This window comes from Oncorhynchus kisutch, linkage group LG11 (genome assembly GCF_002021735.2).
Source record: "Oncorhynchus kisutch isolate 150728-3 linkage group LG11, Okis_V2, whole genome shotgun sequence".
NCBI lineage: Eukaryota > Metazoa > Chordata > Actinopteri > Salmoniformes > Salmonidae > Oncorhynchus > Oncorhynchus kisutch.
In genome coordinates, this window is record NC_034184.2 from 40,925,486 (window position 1) to 40,950,402 (window position 24,917).

At 44.5% G+C, this 24,917-nt stretch overlaps 1 protein-coding gene across 11 annotated transcripts in view; it reads left to right on the forward strand.

The window, feature by feature from the left end:
* The window catches only part of LOC109899683 (collagen alpha-1(XIII) chain-like), a 109,192-nt gene that overhangs the window by 62,982 nt on the left and 21,293 nt on the right, over positions 1-24,917 (forward strand). For 6 of the 11 annotated variants that reach the window (XM_031835788.1, XM_031835794.1, XM_031835792.1 and 3 more), the window contains 15 exons: positions 4,232-4,282; positions 6,615-6,650; positions 7,286-7,312; positions 7,585-7,611; positions 9,988-10,014; positions 10,163-10,189; positions 10,281-10,307; positions 14,972-15,037; positions 16,890-16,982; positions 17,141-17,182; positions 17,305-17,322; positions 17,937-17,963; positions 18,460-18,495; positions 20,285-20,311; positions 24,566-24,610. In XM_031835788.1, the coding sequence (XP_031691648.1) occupies positions 4,232-4,282; positions 6,615-6,650; positions 7,286-7,312; positions 7,585-7,611; positions 9,988-10,014; positions 10,163-10,189; positions 10,281-10,307; positions 14,972-15,037; positions 16,890-16,982; positions 17,141-17,182; positions 17,305-17,322; positions 17,937-17,963; positions 18,460-18,495; positions 20,285-20,311; positions 24,566-24,610 (576 nt within the window). Of the gene's footprint in view, positions 1-4,231; positions 4,283-6,614; positions 6,651-7,285; positions 7,313-7,584; positions 7,612-9,987; positions 10,015-10,162; positions 10,190-10,280; positions 10,308-14,403; positions 14,446-14,971; positions 15,038-16,889; positions 16,983-17,140; positions 17,183-17,304; positions 17,323-17,936; positions 17,964-18,459; positions 18,496-20,284; positions 20,312-24,565; positions 24,611-24,917 lie in introns of all 11 variants that reach the window. The other 5 variants (XM_031835796.1, XM_031835795.1, XM_031835790.1 and 2 more) reach the window with 4 other exon arrangements.

Genomic DNA, 24,917 nt, shown 5'->3' on the forward strand with positions numbered 1-24,917 from the left:
GGTAGATATAACGTGATTTGACGTCATTATATCTGTGGCCAATGACCTTGAGCCATCTTGGATGGGCACTTCTAATGTAACTATGGCAGCACACCAGGGGCTTGGATATTTGAGCTCCCCCTGTCGATTTTGCGGTGATGTAGTGTCCCCATGAGTGACAGAACACTGAGCCAATCACGGCGCAACTAGAGAATATTACCAACCCCTACGCTTTGTATTTTCCGCTGGCTGTCCCACCTCCACAGAAAGCACTGAACTAGGCTGAAACACCTGTCTTTTGGAGCTGCCTTTCTCAAGAAAGCAAAAAAGAGACCATGTTTGTACACGGCTTTATTAACTCAAATGTTTTATTTATTTTTTACACGGTTTCAAACTGATATGTGACACCTATTAATGCCAAAATAACATGCAAAAAAAGACACAAAATATATTTAATATCCCACTATGTCCATGGCGATGCGTTCAAAGGGCACCCCGATGATCGGTTGGGGGACCAGCGGATTTCGGAATTGTGCTTTTGGGGAAAGTGATTTGACTCTCTTGGCAGCTGCGACAATATTCTTCCACGCCCCTCCTCATCCCAGGCCAGTGGAACCGGGCGGTGATCCGTTCCCGGGTCTTCACCATTCCCAGTTGCGCCCCCAACAGATGGGTGTGGGCCAGTTAGAAGAAAAGTTCCCACGTACTGTTGGGGCAGCAACAGTACCTCTCAAAGTTCCCCCTGTTGGCGTGACACCTGATACAAAAGGTTATTCTTGATTTGGAAATGGGGGTATTGCCAGTCACTCACCCCTCGAAGTAGCTGGCCATCCACCTCTCACTTGGGCTGCGGCAGTTTTCAAGTTTGGATCCTCCCACTGGGCAGTCCCGAACTGTCCCCTCAGTTGGCCCATGGCGGGTGTCCCGGCTGGTCCCTCGAAATTAATGAGAGGGAGGATGGACTACTCCTCCATTTGTTCACCAGAAGGTGCCGCGGACAATCTCGTCCCACGAGAAGGGGTACCGGCAACTCCAGGATGGCACCCACCATCATCTGGCAGCTCCCTTGTGGTGTCACGATGTTGGCCTGTACGGTCAGATACCACTTGGTGTCACCGTGGACACAGGAAATGGACATCTCCCCACCACGTTCGGTCCCCTGGGCCAGCAGGCTCGTGGGTATGAGCGTAATCACACTCCCACAGTCCAATAGTGCTTCGGTGTCGTGTCTGGTGACTTTCACCGGGACACCTCCATCGTGTACGTGGGTAATCAAGGGGCTGATTGCTCACCAGCTGGACTAGTCCCATAAAGGCACCAGAAGGGCAGCAGATGGAGGTAGGGACTGGGGAATAGTCATGCTCAGTACCAGAGATAATGGAGGGACATCGGTTTCGTTCCCCACAGGATACAGCAAGACCCCGGAGCCCAGAAGACGGTATCCCAGAGGAGAACTCCTGGAGGAGACCTATTATTTTCTCTTTGTTTATTATTTAAATAAACACCCTTGAAACCGAGCTAATAGAATTCTGTCCGTGTCTGATCTGTGTAAACATCTTAACCAAACCCCCTGGTCTGTCACAATATATATATATATTTGTTTTAATTGAACAGGTGCCCCACCTGCCCTGAATGACGGGTTGTCACTGTTAATGAGACAACTAAAAGATGTGCAACATGCAAATATTGTTCCATTTACATTGTGTAATTTATTGACGGTCCCTAACTAGCCCCAGAGATAGGCTATCCAATGTCAAACCAACTTTGCCATGGTCGCACACCAGCCCAGCTGAAGCTAATTTGCGAAAGAAGTTGGCTAGCACTATCCTAAGTGATTTCAAGACACAAGACCTGGTTGGACTTTTTCAAGTTATCTACAAGTGGAGTGACTATAACTGTGTATTTTTTGGGGGCAGAGTGAATTTACAAACGCTTGCCACGTGCGAACACACACTCAAGACACCCACATTAAACCCCCACTATTTGCTGGTTGCTAAAATTCTAATAGTAATTTCAGTTTATGTGACAAAACAAGCAAGTATAGTGTAGAGAATCATTGTACCATCGAAACCGCTGTGAAATATATTTTCCATAACCCAAAATACTGTATTTTCAGCTGTTTAAAGCTGGTGTACTAAACTGAAGGTAAAAGACGCAAAAATTAAAGAATGGGAAGCATAGAAATAGAGCATATAGAACAGGTCTACTGCTTCTTAGACTTGCTTTCAATGCGAATGACATATCTATAACACACATTTCTATGTGAATTTGGTCGGGTTCCCCAAAAAGTTACATATTACAGCTTTAAGGCTCCCTCTAGAAAGTTGAGAGACATTTATTGAGATCATGGTATACTCCAGATACACAACAGATTCCACTAAGATGTAGGTTTCAGAAACCTGAAATTATATACACTGATGACCAATCTGCATTGGTGGTGGTGCATTGCATCACCATGAAATATTATTTCCACCTCGGAAGTTCTCAATATGTGTTCATTCCCTCAGATGGCCTATAGTAATCTGACCATGCAGACTTTTCCAGTCCACTAAATGGCCACAGTTGCAAAAGCGATCAGATCTGCCCTCTCTTTTGTTCCAATCAAAGCCAGAGGCAACAGCTTTTTGGATTCACTTTCATCAAACCTGAGGTGATATGGGATGTGCAGAGCTGAATGTGCGGCTAGAGGAGAAACATGCGTTGCATTCTTCACTGTCATACTGTAGAGAGTAGCAAGCTAGCCAAACAACTTCAATATGGATCTGCTAGTCTGCCTGCCGGCGGAGAACCTCAGGAGTTATGGGTGGACTTGTGAGGAAACAGAAATAGTAACCAAGACTGTAAATGTAGAACCAGACAACGGCACTGGCTTTGGGTGCTCCCAACAGATCTGGGTCCAGAACAATCCAATAGCTTAGCTCATATTTCTCTGCACCAATTGTTTTAGGAGTGTAATATTGTGGCCTGTATCCCCATGTGTGGTTAGCTCTGGCTGCCAGGAAAGAGGATGAAGAAGCACAGGGGCTAGACAGGGAGGCTTGACTGCAAAGCGTCATTAAATATGAAAACATCCTCTCCAGAACAAAGACAGAGAGCCAACACAAGGGGAACCTTAAAACAAATGAGTTCTGCTGGTTTCTGGGTGGGCCGTAATGTATGGGGCAAGTGACTGGCAGAAGACCAGAGAAAAGGAAAACCATGATGAATTGGTTAAAAGCACAGAGAGAGAAGTATTCACCCAAAGAACACTTGCTGCTGACTTCATGGGTATGGGAAGATTTAATATGGGAGGAAATGAAATCTCAAAAGGCTGTCTCTATTCTTGGTGTTTCATAGTCCTGGGTTGTAAACGTCTGTGTTTGTTCTGAGTGGTTTCTGGTCTTAGTCATGATTTTCGGCCTCTTGAGATTGACCCTTTCCAACACCAGTAATCTGACCACTCTAGAAGGGCATCTGTAGATCTGTAGATCTTCACTTGTCCAGTCTGTTGGATCTCTGTATCATGGGAGGAACTGTAAACCCCTGAACTATAGTAGATTCGAAGACCATTTTTCTCAGTGGTTTGCCTTTTGGCCACTGTGAGGCACCATCAATCCATCTTCTGCAGTAGCGCTGCGAGGCGACAGCACCTAACCAGAGTGTGAAAACAAATACTTCCCGTCCCTAAGTAGGCATTTGTTGAGAAACATTAAAATCACCTGCATTTGTGATGGATGGTTGGGCAATCAAAGATGTCCCAGTGATAGGGTTTCTGGGGCGAAAGCTAATTAGGGAAAGTGCTGGAAACCCGAGCCGGCGAGCGTCCGTAGGTCCCGTTGGACGGGGCTGACACTGTGCAAATCACCCACTTTGTGCCAGAGGAGCCCAGTGAGTTTTCTTGTGTTTGCACAGCAGTGCTGCTGACCTTCTGAGCGAGCGCTGCTGTCGAAGGTTTAAAGTATGTTTCTGAAATTTGAACTTTTGACTTTGCTGAAAACTTATAGAAATATGTTCTAAAGCCTCTTCGCCTGGAACGTGGGAAAGACTAGGTGTGCGTGTGTAGGAACTAGACTAACTGTATGTGTTACATATGTTAGTGGCTATTTTTTAAATAATTTCCCTCATTTGCCATTTTATTCATGTACAGTACATATTATACAGAATTACTAAGCAGAACATCTGGTTAGCTGGATAGGACTAGGGGAGAAGTATTATTCCATTATTTTGTTCCACTGTTGGTGCGTCTTCTCACATTCTGTTTATCTGTCCATAGGGAGCGCCAGGGGAGCCAGGCCTGTCTATCATTGGGCCACGAGGACCTCCTGTAAGTGTCTTCACCTCGTCTTACACCTAATAAACCTGTGCATTACCTGTACTGTTAACTGCTGCTTTCAATTCTCCTTTTCAATTCATACGTCTTCAGTTCAATGGCTCATGGCCTGCCACTCTGAATAAGCCTGGCATGATTGTAATGTCGTGAATTTGTCAACAGCAGTTATAAATGAAGTTATCTTGTGAACCCCAGACTCATGACCACATAGCATAAATGTCAGAGATTCTACATGTCTGCCTGTCAGGACTTTCCAGACCAAGTTGCTGAGCTAGTCCACCACAGAGCTAATGGAGATTGAAGACCGATAATTACAGGTTGTGTGGGAGTACTTTGGCATTGTCTGAGGATGCCATAGCTTTGATTTGCCTGTGATCTGGATCATTCCGTATTTCATCAGGATGAGAAGCGAAGACATTCCTCTACCTCTTATACTGTATCCCAGACACCAGAACCCAAGGGGACCTATTGTATTAAATCATTTATTTTCCTGAGGTGAAATAAGTGTTCAACCTGCTTCAACAGCTTTCTTCCCCCTGTTTTCCTTCTTTTTTATCAGTAGACAGACAATAGAGGTACTGCGTTGCACCTCAGTTGTGCAATATCCTGATTATGCTGTGAAGAATTGGACATGTTTTAATTTGAGGTTTTCTTGTTCCGCCCTGGTTTTTGGACAGCAACGTTAAGAGTACCTTGTTGTGGAGCCAATAGACTGGCTGCTCATGAGGAGTAGACATCTGTTTTCCCAATTGACGATTAGTTACATACACTACCTGTGTTCCCACTCCCCTGGCCGGTAATAAGGCATTTATAATGAACATCAGGCTACTGCGGATGTAAAGCCCAGCAGGAGAGTGAAGGAGTACACAGAGAACCAGAAAAGCAGGGGCACTTAAAAGGGGGTTTCCCCCAGCAGGTGAGGTCGACACAAGAGGCTCTCTCTTCACCTCAGGAAAGGGTGAGGAAATTGTTTTGGTGGAGAGAAAGAGCAGAAATTAAAGCAAGATAACGGTTATTCGAGGAGGTGCTTATGTTCGTCCCGTTAACCACAAGGGTGTAATGGTAATGTGTTTCTTGCATATCCCTACTCCCTCTGAGACACCTGCAGGGAGTGAGTCATGGCCAGGATCACTATTGTCCAGCACCCCTGGAACAAGTGCCTTGCTCAAGGGCACATTGGCACATGTTTGACCTTGTGGGCTCCGGGATTCAAACCAGCACTCTTTTGGTTACTGGCCCAATGCTCTAACTGCCAGGGTTCCTATCTGCCGCCGTAAGGTGGCCCTTCTTATCTGTCCTTGTTCTCCACACTGTCATTTTATAGATGAGCGTAGTTCTTCTTCTGTAGTTGTTCTACTGCAACCTGACCATAAGGAAACAAAGGAGAAAGGACCCCTATGTTTATATCAGTTCTCTATATTAGTTCTCTATGTTAATGGTGATACACAATGGTCATATTGAATCATATTGTCGACGTATGTTAAGATATGTGGTTCACATGCAGAATTGACCCTACTGGTATGAATAAATAAAACTAAATGTGATAGGTTACTCTTGATAAACCAACGACTGAGCCATGCATACAGCTCAATACTTTTTGCAAGTTCAAGCGCAGAAGCACAGCAAGAGAAAAGGGTCCCATATTGTGAATTGTATTCTCAGTGTTCCAGATCCTCTGTAAGGATCATGCGCAAGGCATGTACAAGCCATATCCTTCTGCTGTCTTTCCGAAACAGACAATCCCTTTGGGAGGGATAACATGCATAACTCTCAATAACTACTCCGGTCCCAGACATTTCATTAGGAGTGTCCAACTCTCCCTAATTTTGTCTTTACGGCCCTCCCTCTCTTTTTTTCCTGGGATATTGAATGGCCTCCTCTAGTCCCACAGGCCGGGTAGCATATCCAACACCCAGTGCAGAATGTTTTCATCCAAGCATTTTCCCTAATCGTTATTGACTTTTACTCATTCGGCTTATTTGACTTTTTCCTCTTTCGCAGTCTATCTTTATTAGATCGAAAAGCGCCAACCTTTGTTTCTTTCATCCCTCTAAAACTCTTTCCAGTGTTGTGTTTCACCCTCTTATTCCCTCCTGTTTTGAGAGTCAGTTGGTTTTCCCTCCGCAACCCACACAGAAGGCTCTTCCCGTAGTCTGTGGTATCACTCTCTCTGTCAAGGTCTGTTATAGCTCTGCCCAAATGTATTGCTGTGGAAGAGAAAAACGGTACCCTCTCACACTGACCCTCTTTCACCAGAGTTTCATGTCAATCTTTCAGCAGAAAAAAAAACATTTAACTCAACTCATCTATTTCTGACTCTCTATAGGGACAGCCAGGAACAAGAGGCTTCCCAGGCTTTCCGGTAAGACTCTGCAGCTTCCCCAGTTAAAGTCTTTATAAACAGTGTTATAATGTTAGGGTACTGTTTTACAAGTGGAGCTTTATTACATAGTTGGAGCTCCCAAATGTCAGAAGGTTAGATGTTTCCTGGCTGGAAATCTCCCGTGGGCAGATTCTGCATAATCACGCAGCTGACCAAATTATACTAGAGTTTACTTCTGGGTAACCGAGATTACATGGCTGGTTAAGTGCATAAGTGCCTTGATCATTGGTCTTGTTTTATTCAAATCTATAGCCAGTCTACTGTCTCCTTTATGCCTCCTTATCGGGAATAGAGCCTTGTGCAATCGCAAAGCTGGTCCTTTATGTTTTAACGTGGCCGTTTTGAAGTGTGTGTCAAGTTTGCTGCATCTTAAGTCACTATAATTTCCCTTAAAGTCCCTTCAGAAATGTTAATGGATCTTTGTGACCGGCTAGACTCACCATGCCACTTATACCCGCAGAACACAAAACATGCACTATATCCTCAATTTCCTTGACCTGGAAATACCTTTCTTCCCCTTCATAAGGAGTTTCATATTATTGCTGTGGTCTGTTCAGCTATATTAGCTGCTATTAACCTGTGTTTAAATGTCTTCCCCTCTCTTTTTATCCTAGGGTCCGATTGGGTTGGACGGAAAGCCCGTGAGTTTCACCCCATTCCTGACAAATGTTGAATAATTGAGTAATTGAAGTACTTTAAAAGCCCAGAATCCACCACCTTATGATGATGATGATGATGATGATGATGGGGATAATTAAGTTAATAATGATTAGGGTCATTACTGTAATAAAATCTCTATTAGTATAATTATTGTTATTATAGGAAGTAGGTAATAGTGTTTTGCCAAGATACTCAAGTAGAAGCTTGCTTTGATTATTTTACCACATGCATTCACTCTTTTATGCGCACACAGGGACAGAACGGCTTGAAAGGAGACTTGGTAAGTGGTGTTGTCATTTTGCACACAGTTTTGCAGTTCATGTAAACAGCGTAGGCCTATTGCTGTCTGCACTCCTGTACTTGCAAAGGACGTAAACTCATACTCTTTATGTGTTTCGAATGTCCTACAAAATGTGATCATCATGAACGTGCAGGTTGGTCAATTCTGCCTATACACCATTTGTTATCCATGTGACCATCTTAGCAAGTTGTTTACCTTGTGCCATGAGTGAAGCCACAAAATGAATTGGGAAAACACTGTTGTGGCCTGATTTATTTGGATAGTAATGGGATCAAACACATGAATGATCGGCTATGAAAAGCCAAATGACATTTACTCCTCAGGTGCTGACCTGTTGCACCCTCTACAACCACTGTGATTATTATTATTTGACCCTGCTGGTCATCTATGAGCGTTTGAACATCTTGGCCATGTACTGTTATAATCTCCACCCAGCAAAGAGGACTGGCCACCCCTCAGAGCCTGGTTCCTCTCTAGGTTTCTTCCTAGGTTCCTGCCTTTATAGGGAGTATTTCCTAGCCACCGTGCTTCTACACCTACATTGCTTGCTGTTTGGGGTTTTAGGCTGGGTTTCTCTATAACTCTTTGTGACATCGGCTGATGTAAAAAGGGCTTTATAAATACATTTGATTGATTGATTGATTGATTGATTTATTGATTGATTGACAGCAGTGGTCTGTCTGTTTTAGTGACAGGCAGAACGTCTGTCCGTATTTCAGTTGATGGGGTCTTCAAATGGGAGTTGGAATCCACTCTCAGGTTCTCAATCAGTCTCGAGGTAAAACTGACTGAGATAAAACACAGAGGAGCAAAGGCAAACAATAGTTAGACTTGTCCGTTTCATGCATATGGTGATTCAAATTCTTTTGAGAGTCCAATTCAGTGGAGTTCTCCAAGAATACACTGAAATACACCTCTAAATAAACAGTATAAAAGAACAATGAATAAAACAGACAGACCATAGAAAGCAGGAATGGATACAAGGCAAACCATAAAAACCTCCTTTCCAAAAGAATCACCCAAAAAATGACTTATTTTGGCTTCCACTGAGGTGCCAGGGGATTGAGACTTCAATTTCCCCCACAACTCTGACACCTTTATGGGCCCTAGTGAATCCTGTGGAGCTCCCTGTGAGGCTTCTGAATATGACACAATGACTGTTGAACGTCCTGTACCCCTTCACCTCCAGCCCTGTGACCGCTGGACAGATCTCATCTAGGACCTTGAATCCCTCTTTTAGTGATGACTTCTCTTCCCCGAAGCCTCGCCTCCTTTTTTTTCCATTGGCAATAAAGACACATTCACTAAAGACTATGTTCTTCTTGGACGATGGTTGTGGTACCCCTGGAAGTTGTTTCTCCATCTCGTACTCCGGGTCTGACTTTTATCAGCCAGCTGCCGATTTTAGAGGTCTTTGTGTCTCCGCTAGAAAGCCATTACTCTTTGTTGGATTTGTGGAGTTATCATGAGGGGGCTTTGTTTTATTAGGGGGTATTCACGTCGGCAGCCTCTCGCTCGGAGCGTGTTTGGAGCGCTGCCTTCCTACAGAAGCTCACATGCAGAGAGGCAGCCTGGGCCAATACAAAGGACACGCCTGTCCGGGGCCATGTGGGGTGGATAATTTTCGATGTTGATTAATGTTCATTTAATGAGACCCCTTTCCTCTCCTCCCACTCCACTTCCCCCAACAACTGTTTTTAAACTTTGTTTCCACTGAACATGCCATACAAACAAAGGCATTTGAATGAACTATATCAAGAGTGCCTGGATCCTCCTTTCTTTTTGATGACCAATTTACCCCTTTTACCAAAGATCACTTTCTGTCCACCAAGATCTACTAGTGTGTACCTCAGCAGCGCTTCCCTTCCTCCTTTCTTTTTTTTTTCTACAGCTGTCAGTCATCATTTTAAAGGGTACTGAAGGCCAGTCTGTTAAATGCACAGATGAAATCTTTCCAGTCTCCACAATGCCTTTATGGAACTCCTATGCACCAGGGTCACAGTCATGGAGTGTGCTTGATGTGTCCAACTGTGTGCCACTGACAGATGTTAGACAGCTCTCCCCAGGCCTTGGTGGGTAGTCAAACAGAGCAGAGCAGGCTATGACAAGCGATTGGTACAGTCCTTTGGTTGGTTTGCCTATTGCTTGGATCCGAACTTAATTTGAATTCTCCTCAAGTTTGTCTTTATCATTTCCATTGATCCTCTTAAAATGTATTTTAATGCATGTGCAGTGAAATCATTAATATTGCATTTATAAAACGCAAATGATAGTTTGATGACGTGATGTTTTTACATGGTTTTAATCTCTTGATCGTATATTGATATACCGGTACTGTTTATTGCTTTTTTTTAGGGTCAACGTGGTCTTAAAGGAGTCGCAGTAAGTTATTTCTTCTTTTTAGGTTTTGACAGCTTTTCTGTTATTTGACATTAGTTGATTGTCTGTCTCTCTTTACGACGATCTGTTCTCTTCATCTCTTCACTCATATCCTTTCTCCTTCTTCGCCCTTTAAAAAAAAACTTACTAGGGTGAACCTGGTCTGAAAGGGGAAAAGGTGAGTTTGTGGTATAATCAACTACAACGCACCATAAATGTGTTCATTACAAGATCAATCTTACTCACGATCCATCTCTCTCTCTCTCTAGGGCATATGTGGAGACTACACTCACAGGGTAAGTGAGTCATTAACTGTATCACTGTGTAACTACAGCAACATTAGGGTCATATTGATTCATGTTAAAGGCCCAGTGCAGTCAAAAACGTGATTGTCCTGTGTTTTATACAATGCCTTCGGGAAAGTTTTCAGACCTCTTGACTTATTCCACATTTTGTTACGTTACAGCCTTATTCTAAAATGGATTAAATAGTCCCCCCCCCTCATCAATCTACACACAATACCCCATAATGACAAAGCAAACACAGGTTTTTAGAAATGTTTGCACATGTTCTTTTTTTAAACAAAAATAGACAAAACATTTACATAAGTATTCAGGCCCTTCACTCAGTACTTTGTTGAAGCAACTTTTGGAATCGAATACACCCTCGAGTCTTCTTGGATATGACGCTACAAGCTTGGCACACCTGTATTTGGGGAGTTTCTCTCATTCTTTTCTGCAGATCCTCTCAAGCTATGTCAGGTTGGATGGGGAGCGTCGCTGCACAGCTATTTTCAGGTCTCTCCAGAGATGTTTGATCGGATTCAAGTCCGGGCTCTGGCTGGGCCACTCAAGGACATTCAGAGACTTGTCCCGAAGCCACTCCTTACGTTGTCTTGGCTGTGTGCTTAGGGTCGTTGTCCTGTTGGAAGATGAACCTTCGCCCTAGTCTGAGGTCCTGAGCGCTCTGGAGCAGGTGAAAAAAATCCCCACAGCATGATGCGAACACCACCATGCTTTACCGTGGGGGAAGGTGCCAGTTTTCCTCCAGATATGACGCTTGGTATTCAGGCCAAAGAGTTCAATCCTGGTTTCATCAGACCAGAGAATCTTGTTTCTCATGGTCAGAGTCCTTTAGGTGCCTTTTGGATAACTCCAAGCAGGCTGTCATGTCTCTTTTACAGAGGAGTGGCTTCCATTTGGTCACTCTACCATAAAGGCCTGATTGGTGGAGTGCTGCAGAGATTGTTGTCCTTCTGGAAGGTTCTCCCATCTCCACGGAGGAACTCTGGAGCTCTGTCAAAGTGACCATTGGGTTCTTGGTCACCTCCCTGACCAAGGCCCTTTTCCCTCAATTGCTCAGTTTGGCCGGGTGGCCAGCTCTAGGAAGAGCCTTGGTTGTTCCAAACTTCTTACATTTAAGAATTATGGAGGACACTGTGTTCTTGGGGACCTTCAATGCTGCATACATGTTTTGGTACCCTCCCCAGATCTGTGCCTTGACACAATCATGTCTCGGAGCTCTAGGGACAATTCCTTTGACCTCATGGCTTGGTCTTTGGTCTGATACGCACTGTCCACTGTGGGACAGGTGTGTGCCTTTCCAAATCATGTCTGATCAATTGAATTTACCACAGGTGTACTCCAATCAAGTTGTAGAACAATCTCAAGGATGATCAATGGAAACAGGATGCACCTGAGCTCAATTTCGAGTCTCATAGCAAAGGGTCTGAATACTTAAGTAAATAAGGTATTTCTGTTTAGTTAAAAAAAATATTTAAAAATAATAATAATCTAAAAACCTGTTTTCACTTTGTCTTTATGGGGTATTGTGTGTAGATTGATGAGGGAAAACATGTATTTAATTTAATTTTAGAATAAGGCTGCAAAGTAACAACATGTGGAAAAAGTCAAGGGGTCTGAATACTTTCCGAATATACTGTATGTACGCATTTCCACAATATGAGGTTGGAATAATTCTGTGAAAATTATGATAATGTCCTTTTAGTGTAAGAGCTGTTTGAAAAGACTGCCTGAAATCTCTGCCTATTTTGGTGTTTTGGTGGGATGGAGTTTTGGCCTGCCTGGTGACATCACCAAGTGATAAATCAGTTAATAGACCAATAAGAAAGAGAGTTCCAAACCTCTCTGCCAATAACAGCTAGTTTTCAGTTTTCCCTTCCCCACTCAGATCACTCCCAGACAGTCCTAGCAAAATACTTGCTTGAGAAATTGCTCTTTGCTATTTTTGTTTCTTTTTGACCGTTTCAATTGAAAACAGTCATAGTACGATACTTCATTGTTACACAGAAATTATTTGACATTGAGATAAAACGGCTGCATTGGACCTTTAATAAAGTGACAATATCGTCCAGAATGACCATACTGAACTGTAATCATTTTGTTTTTGGAAAAATTGCTCCTCAGTGATCTCTTACAGTAGCACCACAGTGGATGGTGCTAAAATGTGCTTGTATGCTGACTTACATTCTCTTTGGTGTTCTCTGTAGCAAATAACATTGTATTCTTCACAGGTACAGACGTAAAACAAAGTGAATTGTGGGTCTGCGATGTAACATCAGAGTATGTTCAAATTACAGAAAAGAGGCCTGACAAATGAGTCTATGATGGGTAGCACATGCAACATTGAGGCAGGCATCCCCATGAAGCAAATCAGGCCATCTCTCAGGGGCTTGGCTATTTGAGTTTAAACAAGGCAATTACTGACAGCATGCTGGAGCATACACTACATCATTGTTTCCCAATCCTGGTCCTCCCGTACCCTCAACAGCACACATTTTTATTGTAGCCCTGGACAAGCACACCTGATTCAACTTGTCAATTAATCATCAAGCTCTCAATGAGTTGAATGAGGTGTGTTTGAACAGGGCTACAATGAAAATGTCTACTGTTGGCGGTACTGGAGGACCAGGGTTGGGAAACACTGCACTACAAGATAAGGGTCTATGTGTGGGGATGCCAAGAAAAATACTCTTCTGTGCGTTAAGGGATTGTTCAGATAGCTCATTCCATGTCCAATGTTATTCAACCTCCCACTATTCAATGGGTGCTATAAAGACCTGTTGTTGTTGTAAACTCTTGTTGCCCCAGTAAAGAATATGTATGAAAGACCTCATAACAACAACTCAAAGCATGTGGAAAAGAATACTTATTTCATATACTCTGCCAAATGCTTTGGCTAAATAAACAAGTGTAGCAGAGAATGTGTAGTTGAGAGGGAGAAGGTCAGAGCATTTTGGGGTTGTTTAAAACCTTCAACCTGTGCTGGAGCCCCCGCCATGCTGTGCGTGCATTGGATTGTTTTCATACACATCTCGGAGCCCCCCGGGCACACACTGCATGGGAAGTCCCTGCCAGCTGGTGGTTCCACTCAGGTCCTCCTTATCCCACAGGGGGAACCAGGAGGGGGGGTGTAGGCTCAGGCTGGATGCTGTTCGACAGAGTGGTTTCAGGAGTGAGACTCTATATCAACAGTTATTCTATGTGGGTGTGTGGCCTCTGTATAGGATATTCCAGTGAAAACCTCTTCTATACGCTCCAGTCAGTTTGCGGGTAACCCCAAAACTGTGTCCCAGTTGTGCTGCAAAGATAGCCAATGCTCCACTCGCAGGTGCTCCTCCGTTCTCCCCTACTCCTCCCCTCCGTTTCTGGAGTCAAGGCTACAGTGGCTACAAGGCTACAGTGGAGTAATGCTGTTCTCCAAACCAGGCCTATTTCTCACACTGTCCACTGATTATCTATCTTCCGATTGGACATATTATGACAGACATCAGGCTTCAGCTTTCAACTTTTTTTTTCTTCTCAATTCGTTCTATTTCTGATTGCCAGAAACTGCACCACATGCTGTCATTTACTCTATTACCACTGTATGTGGTAAACATGTTTTTGTGTCAAATTAGAGGCACTCTAAAGCTATTTTACTTCTTCGGTCAATGTTTTGGTGTAAGTTTAACTTGGTGCATCTTGGGTGTGTGGGTGTGTATGTTGGATAGCTCTGATAGCGGTGGGGGGATAACAACACACTTGTCTACTTTTCATGTACTTCCTCCTTCTCCCTAAATCTATTTCTCAGTAATGACATACAGCACTGTATATATTTCCTCATTGATACCTCAGCATACAATTTTACTTGATTTTACATTTTATGTTAACTTTAGTTCCAAATGTCATTGCCACTGAAACATTGCTTTGGCAAGGTCTGAGGACATAACTTTTTTTTTTTTTTACCAAAAACCTCAAGTTGGAAATGTATACCGTATGTCAAAATTAGGCAAGTTGTACAATGCAGGTTCTATGCAGAAAGCAATGGGAAAATACAGTAATTTTCACCTCTTTTAAAACTGTGCCTGATAATACTGGTGAATCTCAACAGAAGCGGCGTATTGTACAGCCTTGTGTTGGAGGATTGGCCACAGTAAGTCTGTGAACTCTACTCTCTCTCTCTGGCAAGACTGAATCCTACCTGGTCTCCACTCAGCTGCAACAGGACAGGGGCCAGGAGTAAAGTTGATCTGGAAGATTGATGTATAAACAACTCAACTGCTGCCCCTATGGTCTTACAAGCACTCAAAAGGGCTGCCTGATGTTAAGTAAACTGACAGCATCCAATCTGGTCAAAAACCAATACCTATTCAATTACCAGTAACCAATCTGACCATGGAGGTCACATCAACCCTCCCCTTTGACACCAACTCCTGCCCCCCTAATTTGCCCTGTTGTTACTCTTTCTCTCCCACCGTCTCTCTCTTCTCTCCCTGCCTTGACAATTTCTTGCTTTTCATTGTCATGTTTTGATTTCTCTCTTTCTTCTTCCCTTCCCAATACCCCCCCCCCCCCCCCCCCCTTCTCATTCTGTTCTGTTTCCTTTCCCTGGCCTCCCGGTGAACTTGTTGCCCCGTGACTTTCTTACACCGCTGGCCACCTGTGCTTTGTGACCTCAGCAGATCTTGCCCATCCCCATGCGAAACATGCCCCCAATAAACCCTGTAATCCTAAAGCGCCTCAAGGTACATTTCTCTCTGCCCCTTCCTGCCCGTTTTCCCCCCCTGGATGCTAACTGCCTTCGACCTCCGCCAACCCCCCCATAACCCACCGCCAACCCCCCCATAACCCACCGCTAACCCGTTATGGCACCTGTGTGTCTCAAAACTGAATTCTGTGATAGTTGGAATAGTTGATAGATGTCGTTGGAATCCAAAAAGAGAAACAAATCAGTAGTATTTACTTTGAACATATTCGTGACTATAGAGGGTTAAGAATAAAAACAGATACATGCAGTAGATTCTATAAATAGCCTGGGCTTCAAGGCCCATTTAAATTCCATTAACGTAAATGAAATGTCGAAAAAGCCCAATTTGGCTCTTACACAAACCCTGCATTGCTGTGGGAAAGAAAGCATTTTTTGGGGGGGGAAAAACATTAAAAGCTTCTATGATTTTCATAACCTTAGCAAAGATATGGAAAGAACAGGAAAGAAAAGTGACCTTTTCTGTCACGAAGTGAGTCTTCTCCAATCCTCTTTGTGGACATTCACCCTGGCTCTCTGAAAGGACCTTTGTCCCTCCCTGTGCCCAAAACCCTGCCGGCCCTGTTAGAAAGAGGGCCCCTGGCACCCGGTGGACCCCTGTTGGCATCCCTCCTCTATCTTGTTTTGGCCAGGTGTGCAGTCTCGCTGTGCCAGGATAGAGTACCTTGTTTGGAGACAATGCTACACACTGTGGTAGAGCCATCACTAAAGACATAGGGGGGAATTTACCACCCAGACCCAGGCCGAATTGGCTCTGTTTTTTCAATTGAACCCCTGGAATCAGTCCTGGGCAGCATAACGGATAATGTGTTCATTTCATGGAAGCACATCCGGATCATAAATCATGGCCAGACACATACTGTAAAGCATGGGATGGATAAAATATGGATCTAATGTGGATGGATGTGTTCCGGATTATCAAGAGCCTCGATGTCTGGCCTGGCAACAGAGGCTCAGCTTGAGCTAAAGATGGGGTCCTTGCAAGCGTTAGTGTAGCCTACACCACAGTGATTAGGGAGTGTTTGATTTCAAGGCCAAGATTTTGTATTGTGACTTTTCTAAAGTTAGACCACATGTACAGTAATACATCATCCGTTTGGGTATTTGTTATGTCATTTCTAGTCATTCCTTTGATTAAAAACTAAAATGACCGTGGAGATATCCAGAAATGTGGTTTGAAAGCAAATAAATACATTTCTAAGACAGTTCGCTGTTGAATATTTTTTGAGTTTGGTCAAATAAAGAAATAGATGGTTTGACATAATCAATGGGATGATGGTATAACCATGAGCTCTGCTAGACTCTAGAATATTAAGACAAGTTGAAGTGTAGGCCTCTTTCCTCTTCTTCTCCGGTTCTCGTTGTAAAATACTATATTTGACTTTTGGGATTTTGTTTAGTCTTCTATTTTGTGTTGGATATTCCCCCTGGCTCACAGTTGAGTTGCCTCAGAGTAACAATAAAGAAAGATCAGTTGGAGTTTAAAAAAGATTTTTTTTATTTTTTATTAATATGTCACTCAAATATCCTAAGATGCCACAGAAAAGAGGACTTGTGCCCTTGTTATGTCAATGAGTTTGGTTGTTAAAAGCAAACTGGTTTTGACAGAATAAACCGTTGAAGGACACAAAAACACAAAATGTATCCTAATTTGAATTCAAAGTGGTATTCTCTCCAAACGTGGTGCCTAATGTAAAGAAACACCTCATAGGACTTGATTCCTGCTAATATTGCCCGCCATAAAATTCCCAGCATGTGTAGTGCTGTGATGTGTTGTGTTGGCATGGCCTGGCCTGGCATCGACTGGCAGATGGTAACTGAAGGTCTCTCAGCAGGGCGAGCCTGGAGCTCAGGGCCCACCAGGACCTCCCGGCCCCCCAGGGCCCTCAGGGACCTCTGGACTGAATGGTGCTAGTGGACCGCCGGTGAGTCCCCACAGTCAGCTGAGCACCACCATCAGCACTGGACAAGGGACTGTATTGAGGAAGAGGCTATGGCCATAGAAGTGAAAATGTTATGAGTGATTGCCCAGAAAATGATTGTACTGTATCTGTGATGTATTTTTTTTGTTAATCTGGTGTAGGGTAAACCTGGTGAACCAGGAAAACCTGGGAAAGATCTACGGGTGAGTTTGTTAAGCCTCTTGCGTTTGCCGGGACTTATGTATTTTCCGAATAGAAAAAGTCGATGGAAATCTGGTGTTGACATGCTTGTGACTTCTGAATTTTCCTTCCCCATTTTCTCCAGCTCCTACCAGGGATGAAGGTAAACATGATTTGTATTTTCCGTAATCAACACCACTATACATATACTACACACCAAAGGACATATATTGCCACTACTTATAGTTGCACATACTGTATGAAACGCAAACGCTCCGTGATTGGCACACATCTCTCAATTGTCCAAGTGTAGCTTCCAGTCTTTCTGTATCAGCAGACCAATTCATGTTTGGAAGCCTACATTTGTGTTCTCTGCGTTGCTATTGGACTAGCGGACTATATTTCCCCTGATTACGTTCATTGCCTTGGATTATTAAGAACGGGGAATTTAGATTGTGGGCCATGGAAACAGACTGTAAAGCAGCACGCCCAACACAACTTCTCCATACAAAAAATGAAACCAAGTTCATATCACAGCGGGAAGTTGAAAGAAATATGCCCCGTAACTTTTGATTGGGCTTTCACAGCGAGGAATACCTTCCCCTCAACTGGGCTGTGTCGAAATATGGCCATCTAGTTGGAAACAAGTCTTTGAACTCCCCAAATTGAATTGAAGTAGTGCGTACTCTTTTGTTGACCCGTGCTTGTAATGAAAGAGGCGTAACTACAGTACACGTGTTGTCTGTTACTGTGATATGAATCTTTCTGTCGTTTCAGGGTGAGCCAGGCATGGCAGGAATAAAGGTGGGTTGTGGATCTCAATTAAAGCTTAAATCCATAGATCAATTGAAATGTGTGGTCTCTGGGAATTCATCAATTGTGCATTGCACGATTTCTAGGTTTATCACGACAGCGGAAAAGTAATGACCGTCTGTTTTTCCTTTAGTAGTGGGAATGTTTGATTTTTTGATGAATCCATCTGCTTTCAATCACCCGAAGCAGAAGGAAGATATATTTGATGTAATCATCCCACGACTTGATTGAAAAATCCGCTGTTTGCGGCTTGTCAGAACTGCTACATTCGGATAATGAATGTGCTGATTACCAATGGGCTGCGTCCTCTGGCAGAGGTTGCAGACTACAGATAGGAACTTAGGATCCAGCTGAAAGGGAAGAGTTAGGTGGATTAAACAAGTCGTTGTGATCGGTCTTGCTGTCGTCTGCAGTTCTGCATCCCTTTTCATCCTCCTCCTTCTCATTCTATCTGTCTCCTTTTCACCTTTGTGTCTTTCTTCCATAGGGTGATGTTGGCCCCGCTGGTCCTGAAGGCCCCAAGGTATTGTTATGAACAATATTACCTGTGGATCAGTCTCATTTGACCTGTTCCACTCACCACACCATCAGCAGGACCAGGAATCCACATGTAACCATTCCTGTTACCTCAGTGTACTTCCTGTGTCAATGATATAGCACAGGTTTTGTATTTAGAGCTTCAACTGCTCACAGTCAATTCTACATTCTATTTATAAACCTCAGGCCCAACTGCAGCCTGTCTCGCCCCTAGCCATGGGCCCTCTCTCCCTCTGCTGGTATCATTTCCTTTAGCATTATACTATACTGTATAGGACACCCAGGGATGGTCCCATACCATTATTGATCGAAGGAGCATTCCTCTCCCACACACACACACACACACACACACACACACACACACACACACACACACACACACACACACACACACTCCCATTGGGCGGCTGTTGGAGCTAACATTGGCTTTGAAGTGCTGCAGGGGGCATGAGAGCCGTGACTCTTAAACTCTCCACGTGTCTGTCCTTCTCCACTTTTCCATGGCTTAATGGACTTCCTCTGGTGGGCTCACTCTCACAGCCGCTGCCCTTCACTGAACTTGGTTCAGCCTGCACACAGCGTGACTGCATAGAGAGAGGGAGGGGGGGTGGTGTGAATGTGGCGCAGTGGTCTAAGTGGCGAGTGGCGCAGTGGTCTAAGGCACTGCATCTCAATGCTGGAGGTGTCACTACAGACCCTGGTTCGATCCCAGGCTGTATCACAACCTGCCGTGATCGGGTGTCCCATAGGGCGGTGCACAATTGGCCCAGCATCATCCGGGTTAGAGGAGGGTTTGGCCGGGGTAGGCCGTCATTGTAAAATAAGAATTTGTTCTTAACTGACTTGCCTATTTAAATAAAGGTTAAATAAGAAAATGTATACAGGGAAAGAGATTGAAAAGGGGAAAGAGAGAAGAGGACAATGGGGTCGAGATAGGGGTTGAAAAGAGAGGTAGAGAGAGACAACAGCCTGCATGGCTCCTACATCCCCCAACAAAACAGGGTCACATCCACACAAGCCTCTGGAGCAGGTTAAACGTCTTAGCCATCTGGGCATTGTCAAACTGTTTGGCTGCTGCTGTCAGCAAACCACAGCCTCTCTATGACACGATCCGCTCTCAAAGTCATTAGTACACTTCCTCAAGTGAGATATACAGATTTTGATTCAAACTGTGAGTTTGTAAAATATGTATTTCTGTTTGGCAATTGCCATTTCATTTATGTTTGACCCCTACTTGAACCAACAGCTTCCAGCTCAAAGTTATATTATTGCCTTGTCAACTCCAGCTTTCCTCCATCTCACTGTTTTCCCATGACAGAGCCCCAAAACGTTCAGTCTGGTTTATGAGGAGATTGAACAACCCTACAGTAGGTTGCTCAGAGGACGACCAAGACCAAGGCTTAACTAAAGCCACGGCCATGTTTTTTTACGAGAGTAAGTTCACCGCTCTGAAAGTTAGTATTGCACTAGATGTTCAGAGGTGTGTGAGTTACTCAAATGTGAAGGCATTGAAATACAAACTCTCCCATGTTCCCACTGCACCCTGTTCCTTATGGAGGATCCAATACCTTTTTGTAGCTGCGTCAAGAGTTTGTTCATGGGTCCACTACTATCAGAGGTTACTGCGCCATCTGGTGGAATTCTGCTGTAACTCCATTGACCTCTCACCTTTGACTGGCTGTATTTTCATATGTTGAAAAATAAATCATAGGAATGATTTAGAATATGTGACTAAATGTTTTGTGTTTCTCTTGTCTTTCTCTCTCCTTCTGTAGGGACTGAAGGGAGAGCTTGGACTGAAGGTAAGAGCCGTGTTATAACTCACCCTCTCGGGTTCTATGTGAATTTCTCTGACTGTCAAAAACACGACGTGGGAGTTTAGGAAGCTTATTGTTTAGCCGACACCCGCTGAAGCACAAACGCACCCCACAGACCCCACACCACTGACTTTGGTCTATTAATATATTTTCATGAATGGGGTGAATTATTTTCACTGAAAGCCTCACAGGACAGGAGCCTCCCAGTGAAACATGCGATAGTGGGTGTGCAGCCACCAGACGGCAGCAGGTTGTAAATAATATTATCTAAAATAAACCGGGAGTATTTCTCTGTAGACATAGATCATAGACTAACTTTGGGCTGGTTCCTGAATCTGGCCCAGATATCATCGCAGTTCAAAAAGCCCAAGTGGTGTGGCCTTGTCCTGTGTAATTCCCTCCTGTTTAGTAGGGCTTGATGGAATATTCATTTCCCTCACTAGACCCCCAACCCCCCCTTCAGTCAAGGGACCACCATGCGAGGCTCAGAGCCCAGAGGCCTAGACGTTGAAAAGGCTAGGAGACGTTTTTAGGAGATTTATGTAGCCCAGTTTCAAAATGGAAGACTTCTTTCCCTTGGTAGCATTGGTTGTCTTTTGAGTCCCTCTTTTTGAGTCTTTCCTCTGATGATGTCTCCATCCACACTGTAGGGAGGTGAGGGGAAGAAAGGCCTCATAGGGGAGAAAAATACTGGAAGCTATATGTGGAGTATGCCATCTTAAGTTATTTTAAAGATAAATTGAGCACTGTCTGTGGCATGATTTTGTTATTGCTTGTTTGAGATAATTACCCGAATATAGTTTGTGCTGTTGAACTAGTTAATTTGAACGTTGATGTTTTTTAAAGTAACTGTCCAGTGAAAATCCCACTTTTATGATGTCTTGTTCTGTTAACTCAAACCCAAATCATTTTGTTGACTCGCCCTATACTCGTATTTGTGGCCAAAGCCTAAATTGGAGACAAAAAACCCCCCTTCAAAACCCCCACCTAAAACCATTTTAAAAATGCTTGCTATTTCTTCATAGAGTATGATGTCATGAGCTGGTCAATCAATGGTATAGAGGAGGATGAGCTGGCCACTCAGCGGTCTACTCCCACACCATTCTGTTGTTGGGGTACACCCACACCATTCTGTTGTTGGGGTACACCCACACCATTCTGTTGTTGGGGTACACCCACACCATTCCAACACAAAAAAAGCTGCTTTTTAACATACCTAATTACAATTTTTTTTTAAGGAGAACTATTTCACTCTTTTTGAATTAATTACAGGTCATATTTCATACTGTGCTCAGAACAGGTGCATCCACCAAAATAGAATAGAATTCCATAATTGTGTAGCTGGTCCACACTCAAAAAGGAAATTCAAGGTATCTTTTGAGTATTTCTTTAATTCAGGGGTGGGTAGATAGACAAACGTTTTGGCCTTCATCAGTGTCATCAGTGTCTCCTCTTCAGGTGCGCTTCTTTATTTTGAGCTTGTGTAACGACCGACAGGTGCGTTCGTGTGCGTGCTCCTGGAACAGGCGCACATGTCAATAAGGCATCACAAATATACAATCTAACCACCCCTGAATGAAATAAATACCAAAAAAGAAACCTTTTTGAGTGCCAACCAGGTCATATTTCATAGAAATCTGGAAACATAAACAGTTACTATAAATCAGAATGCACACGTTTATTTCAGTCATCACAATATATGGGCAAATGATCTTATACATCATGTGATTCAGACCAAACAGTCCTGGGATGAAAAACGTTGTGTCAGAGAAGGAGCCTTCCAGAAGAAGTGGGGCTGTATTGCCCGTCTCTGACCGGAAAGCTTCAACAACAACAACATGGTTGCTCTCATCCTCACATTCCCCCCTGGGATTTGAACACGTGATCCCCAGGCCTCTTCAGTCCTTTGACTCAGTCTCTCATAGACAGCGAGCAGCGTCCTCTGTGGGACGTTCTCCAGTGATGTGACTGGATGATGTGGCATAGCCACTTGTTTTCTTACCTGTCAGCTCCCGGTCATACCGACTTTGCCCTCCTTGCGTCTCGGACTCACGGCCGACCAGTTTCCATGGTGAACATTCCCGCTTCCTCGGCCTGAGCCGCCCGACACAGCAGTAGCAGCTGCCGTGTGTTTTCAACATTAGACTCCACAGACGGAGGAGGGATTGGGAAAAACACTTCAAGGAAGGGCGCTTTTAGCAGAGACACGGTATCCACAGCAACAGTGGAGCTGTGAGAGTTATGGTTCGAATTGTTTTATAGTAAAGAGAAAGCGCTTTTGCAGGAAAATGATCCAAAGCTACACTATATTCACCTTAGGATTTGGGATTTGCCTCTGCCCAGGGGAACTTTGTTCTATATTTGTACTCACAATGTTGGATCAGGCTCACAGTATTGTACAACCAGATTGTAATAAAAAGAACATGTAAAGGATTGTGGCATGGGCCATAATCGTTAATGTCCACATGGTGCCGACCACAAGTCTGACCGAGCTACTTCCACATCTCCCGCTCAGCAGGATACAGTCGCCAGGCTACAGTCGCCAGGCTACAGTCAACCAGGCTAGACATAGAGGAAGTGAACAGGATAGCCATAGACCTCCTCCTCTGCTCTGCTTTCGCAATGGTGAACTAGCTCACCATTACCGTACAGGGGTTCACCATTAGCCCTGTAATGGCGGATGTCTCTCCCCCGGTCTGGACGACTGGTTGATTTAATGAGCCTGTTAGGCTGTTAGAAAAGCCTGCTTTTGAAATGTCTCCCTTGGGTCAGACCTGTGTGGGCACTCCCAGACACTCCAGTCAGGAAAGCAGACGACAGAGACCCAGAGACAGTGGATAAGGTGACAGTGGTGCTCCGAACACAGGGGGAAGAGGTGTGTGGGGAGGTAGACTTTGCCAAGCCTAGCGTTTCAGACACCGACCGTCTGTCTGACTGAATGGAGCTCTGCCCTCACTCTCCCTCGAAATCATAGAGCCCTAGACCAGCACAGCTGGAGAGCACATTAGACCAGAGGAGAAGACAGAAAGTAGGCCTCTCTATTCACCTACCTAGTGCCATTATTCAGTTCACTTGCCTCAGATCCACTCTGGTAGTGGTAGTAGCTGCAGTGGCCATTTTAAGGCCATCTTAAAGTATCTCACACTGTTTACTCCCTCTTTACTGGTGTATCAGAGGGATCATTACAGTTTGTTTTGAACAGATGATGAATCTTTTCCCCTGTGACCGTCAGGGCATTTCCTCTGAACTGGAAAGGCCATGACGGCATCATTTCAATGAAGAGATTAGCCTATTGATAAATCATGCACCAGGCTTATCAGTCGACAAATTACGCGCCAGCCTACACCCATGGAGTTTCATACACACATGCCGGTGTGAAAATAGAACCAGGGGGTGGGGAGTGACGCTGGCGGGAAGGGATGGCTAAGTAGATGGGAGGAATGGTGTGAGCTGATCAAAGGGAGCTGTGCTTCCTGTTTCTTTGCTGTGTTTGCTGGGGGCGCCTCCATGCGATTAGAGCCATCGTCGCTCACCTGCCCTGATCCCTCGCTGGCCAGGGGGCCCGCTCGGCGCTTTCATCTTCCCAGAAACGGACGGACACTCTATCCCCACGTGACAACCCCCTGACAGGTTGGTGTGAAAGCCATGGGGCAGTTGGGCATGCTGTAGCTGTGGGGGCTGGGCTCTAGCTCTGTACCCCCCCCCCCCCCCCCCCCCCCACACACACACACACACACATTGGTCCAGTACAGTCTGCAGTCTACTGGTGCCCCATCTTCCCCCCTCCCACTCTCCTCCCCCCTCCACGTTGAGCCTGAACCACAGCACCTGTCAGTGGCTCCAGCAGAAATGCACTTGCTGAGTGTCTGTCGGTAGGGTGGGGGAGAGGAGAGGAGAGTTGCCAAGTTGGGCGAGGAGAGTTGCCAAGGGGCACCTGCCCCTTCGTCAGACCTAGAGGAGTCAGACTGCCAGGGACGTTCCACCACTCCTCCCCATCTCTCTGTTCTTATTTGTTTATGGAATACGCTTTTCCTCTTGAGGATCTTGGTCATTGATCATTTGTTTTCATTACTTTGAAACATGGCAACAACAGGTTTTGTTTTGGTTGGTTGAGTTGCGCCTCCAATTGATGTGTTTTTATTTGAGCTTCAGTGTGTTTCGTCAATACTAACTGTGTGTTGTCCTGCTTGCTTGGGAACACTCTCACTGTAGTTATTGATAATCAATGTCCTCTTTTAGGGGGATTTTGGTATGCCGGGAATGCCAGGGAAACAAGGATTGAAGGTAGTCCACCCATGTGCAGCTATCCCCTGACCTTTCACCCTTGTCCTAAACCATCCTGTGCATGCAGTGTATCTGACAGTGTGCATACTGTGCATCTGAGATGAAATGATGGGAGCAGTCCAGTGATTGTTCCTCTCAGACCTTTGTTTGTCCACATTTTGGGGGGAGAATGCCTTGTATCTGTTAACTGGTAGTATACTGTATGCCAGAGGTATTCAAATCTTACCCTACAAGGTCCGGAGCCTGCTGGTTTTCTGTTCTACCTGATAATTAATTGCACCCACTAAAGCAGTCCCTGATTAGAGGG